At 54.2% G+C, this 4,158-nt stretch overlaps 1 protein-coding gene across 1 annotated transcript; it reads right to left on the bottom strand.

Annotated features, from left to right (window-relative positions):
- Positions 1 to 474: 474 nt before the first annotated feature.
- Positions 475 to 3,874, bottom strand: HTR1B (5-hydroxytryptamine receptor 1B). The gene is made up of 2 exons (XM_082307708.1): positions 2,597 to 3,874; positions 475 to 1,556 (listed from the first exon to the last, which is right to left on the bottom strand). Exon 1 carries the CDS (start codon positions 3,797 to 3,799, stop codon positions 2,660 to 2,662), a length of 1,140 nt encoding a protein of 379 aa, XP_082163834.1. The 5' UTR covers positions 3,800 to 3,874; the 3' UTR covers positions 475 to 1,556; positions 2,597 to 2,659.
- Positions 3,875 to 4,158: the final 284 nt, after the last annotated feature.

Here is a 4,158-nt window from a genome sequence, read left to right as displayed (position 1 = left end):
GTAAATAAATCCTTATTAATTACTTGAATGACTCTCTGAAGAATAACAGGTAGATAAATCGTGTAAGATTTTTCCAGTCTTTTTAACAGCCCCCATCTAGAATACATACATGCAGTTTTAAAAGAACATTGATTACAGTACCCACCAACTGCCAAAATAAGTTTTGCTTGCTTTGAATGGTATAAGAAAAATATTTGTAAAAAAACACCTAAAAATTTAGTCTGGGATTATACGAAAGTAGTAAGAGTTATACCTAACAGTACTGGTTAGGATGAAAGCGAAGCTGCCTGTTAAAAATCTGACCACGGATTGAAGCTTGCAATTTCAGCCTTCATCAATTGCTTTCTTGAGTGACTCATCAAATCAGCATTACCTAAAGAGTCAATACTGAGAAACCAGGTAAACCAATAAATACTCCTTTCAGTCACACAATTGCTACCACTCTTGAGAACACAGTAAAGCATTTTATTGTTTATACTCATTTTCATTTACACATAGGAGGAACAATCAATGCAGTTCTATCACAGCAGGTGGAACATATCCTGAAACTCTAACTTTGACTGCTGAATATGCGTAGACCTGTCTTAAGGCCTGACCAGAAAAAAGAAAAATAGGGGGGAAGTGGGGAGGAGAGTAATTTCACTAACATCAGTTAATTCATGAATCATGGGTACTTATTTTGCAGGTGATGTAGCTCTTCTGAAAGAGCAAACTGCTTCACTTCTTTACAAAATACACTAAATAATGTAATTACTTAGAGAATTCTAAATTTCGCAGTGGTTCATGCGGTAAGGGTGTGCAACTGACACAAAATGGAAAAGATGGTTACAACATCAAACTGCTACTTCTATTCCCAGCTGGTTTATGGAAAAGGTCATCGGACTTCTTGATTTCTGCTCTTGAGTTATGGAGTAGAAGCAAGAAGTATTTACTTTATAAAGGCAACTATGAGGACAGACTACAGATATGCAGTGCAGTTGAACAGGTCTACAACTCTTGTTTCTACAGCGTTTGCATTTGCTATTGTTTTGAAATACAAATATAACTTTTGCACACTGTCACTTCTCACACATGTTCAGCTGAAGGAGTCATTTACAGAATTTACTGTGATGCTCCTGTTTTAAATGCTGCTTTTTTCTCCTCTTGGCCACTCATAAGTTTAGTGAGCAACTCTTTCCACTGAAAGAAAGAAATTACAGGTGTGCAGAAGTACAACTATGCTACCAACACAGACAGAGACAACTGTGCTCTTGTGCACACCCCTACAACCGGCCGGAGAACAAATTAAGAAGTTAAGCCTGCAAAATAAATGGAGTTTACTCTCAAACTTTTTCTTCAGTCCAGATGAATTATAGACCTTGATTCGAGGCTGCCCTCTTTTTTTGCAACTGATCTGCGTGACTATTGGAACAGCATCTCTGCCAGAGTCATTACACTGAAATGCAGAGCTGAGCAGTTTGGTGGCAGTATGTATTGACGTTTTTGCAGCATCATGAGTCTGGCAACTGGGCTTGGGGAAGTTTCAAGCAGTGGGTCTTTACAATAGCAACTTGATTCTGCAGACAAAAAGCAAAAGATTGGCAGAATTATTAAAGTATCACAATAAAGGCAAGTATGTATTCTGCAGAACGTGGCGCTGAGTTTAGCTATTAGCTGGCAGCCACTTTTGTCAGAGGCGCAGAAAGGCACAGCTTTTCCGCGTGTGAAGAGAAACATAAAGGTGTCGAGCCTTTCACGGCAGCTGAAAGGCAGCTTCCCTCGCAGGATGCCTGCTCCCAGCCGGCTCCGCTCCCAGCAGGAGCAGCCGGAGCCGTAGGAGGCCAGAAAGTAGGCTGAACTTTACAAGCAGCCTTCGCCTGGGGCCTGTCCTACCTTCCTTCCTTTCCAAAAAAAAAAAAAAAAAAACAAAAAAACCACCAAACCAAAACCAACCCGACGCTGGCACCGGGGCTGCATCCGACTCCCTGCCAAGGGGCTTGCATCCCCGGCTGCCCAGCGATGCCTCCAGCCGCCGGCGGGGCCGGGAGGCGGCAGCGGGGGACGCCGCGGCGGCGGGGGCGCTGCCCGGGGCTGCCCTGCCCCGCCCCGCCCGGCCCGGCCCGCCGCTCCCCGGGGAGCTCGGCAGCCCCGTTGGCAAGCAAGTGCCGTTTAGCACTAATTGGTCTAAACACGGGCATTAGCATACGAAATGGCGGCAGATCGGTTTAATAGGTGGCATAAAGAGCAGATTGCCGTGAGTCACTCCCTGCGAGCTGGGGGGGGGCGACACACACACTGTGAAATGTCAGGAGCGTGCAGCATCGCCACTGTTCGCCGCCACTCGCCAAGGGGCTGCGCACCAGCCAGGGGAGTGCCGTGCCGTCCCGACCCACCGCAGGCTCGGCTCGGCTCGGCTCGGCTCGCAAGGAGCCTTACACGGCGCTCCCGCCCGCGGGGCTCGGCCCCAGCCCTCCGAGCGGGCTAGAAAGCAGCCGGCCGCCCCAGAAGGGATGGAAAAGCTATTTGTGGGGGCGTACCTCCTCCCCCCATTCCCGATCCCCCCCCGGGCCTTCCTGCCCCGAGCATCGCCGCTCGCCGTGGCGGGGAGCGCACCTACCTGTGGCGTCGGGCACGGGCGTGCGTGGGGGCAGCCCCGGAGAACACATCGCATTCAAAATGTTCAGCCTGTGCATCGGAAACGTATGAGTTTGTGGAAAGCTTGTTTGAAGTCTTCGTTAGACATAGTATAGATGATGGGGTTGATGAGAGAGTTGAGATATCCAAGCCACGTGAAAAAGTCAAAGATGGCCATGTGGAACCAGCAAGCGTCCTTGCAAATAGGCAACACCAGGCTGATGATGAAAAAGGGCAGCCAACAGACGATGAAGGCTCCTAAAATAATCCCTAAAGTCTTTGTAGCCTTCCGCTCTCTAGCGGCCGTGAGCTTCTTTTTCTCCAGCAGGGCATCCGAGACCTTCACCTTCACCTGGTTCATGTACACGGGGGAGCCCGTTTCGCTGGATCCCTCGGGGGCCTTGGAGTTTATGGACGTGACTGAGGAGGACGACCCCGGCGAGTCTGTGATTAACTGAGCCCGCGTTAGTCTTTTACCTGCTTTCTTTGGCGTCTGCTTCAAAATCCGCGATCTGGCTTCCACGTAGATCCTCCCGTAGAGGGCTATCAGCAGCAGAGTGGGGAAGTAGAAGGCCCCCACCGTGGAGTACACGGTGTAGAGGACGTGGTCCGTGTTCACCACACAGTGAGAGGCTTCCTCGGCCTTCGCCTGCCGCCAAAACAAAGGGGGCATGGAGATGCAGATGGAGAAGACCCACACCAGCGCGATCATGCCCGCTGCCCGTTTGGGAGTCCGTTTCGTGGAGTACTCGACGGCGTCGGTGATCGCCCAGTAGCGGTCCAGGGCGATGACACAGAGGTGCAGGATGGACGCCGTGCAACAGGTGATGTCCGAGGACAGCCAGATATCGCAGACGATCTGGCCCAGCGTCCACTTGCCGGTCACAGTGTACATGGTGCTGATGGGCATGACGAGGATGGAGACGAGGAGGTCGGTGACGGCCAGCGAGGCGATCAGGTAGTTGGCCGGCGTGTGGAGTTTCCTCGTCTGGTAGACCGTGGCGATGACAAAGGCGTTGGAGAGCACCGTGGCCAGGGTGACGAGCGCCAGGACGACGGCGAGCACGATCTTCCCGGAGAGGGGGGTGGCATCTTGGTAGATCCCTTCCTCGGCGCTGCAGTTTCGGCCGTGGTAAGAGTCGTTGGCGGGGAGCAGCGGCGCCTGGCAGGGGCCGGCCGGCTCCATCCCTCCGCGGCCGCCGCCCCCGCAGACGGCGGGGCTCGGCGCGGCGCGGCACGGCGGGGCCGCTACCCCGGCAGGACCCCGTCGGCGCCGGGGGAGGGCTGCAGCATCCCCGCGCCGGCACCACCTCCCGCCCGCCCGCCCGCCCTTCCGGGAGCACCGAGCGGGCTCCGCGGAGCCTCACTCCCCGCGGGCGAGGGAGCAGGGCAAACCGGGGGCCAGGCGTGCCCGCTCGCCCCGCCAGCTCATTGCCCCGCCGCCTCCCCGCGGAGCGCGGCGAGCCCCGGGCATGGGGCTCCCGCCCCGGCCGCCCCTAGGCGCAGCCCCGCCGCCCGCGGCTCCGCACCGCGTCTCGACGGGCG

Source organism: Platalea leucorodia, assembly GCF_965183815.1.
Source record: "Platalea leucorodia genome assembly, chromosome: 3".
Taxonomy (NCBI): Eukaryota; Metazoa; Chordata; class Aves; order Pelecaniformes; family Threskiornithidae; genus Platalea; species Platalea leucorodia.
The sequence above is the reverse complement of the archived record's forward strand: the minus strand, read 5'-3'. Positions and strand labels throughout refer to the sequence as shown.

What these genes read in the sequence shown, in the direction of transcription:
- HTR1B (XM_082307708.1), bottom strand. Translation starts at nt 3,799, where the DNA reads ATGGAGCCGGCCGGCCCCTGCCAGGCGCCGCTGCTCCCCGCCAACGAC.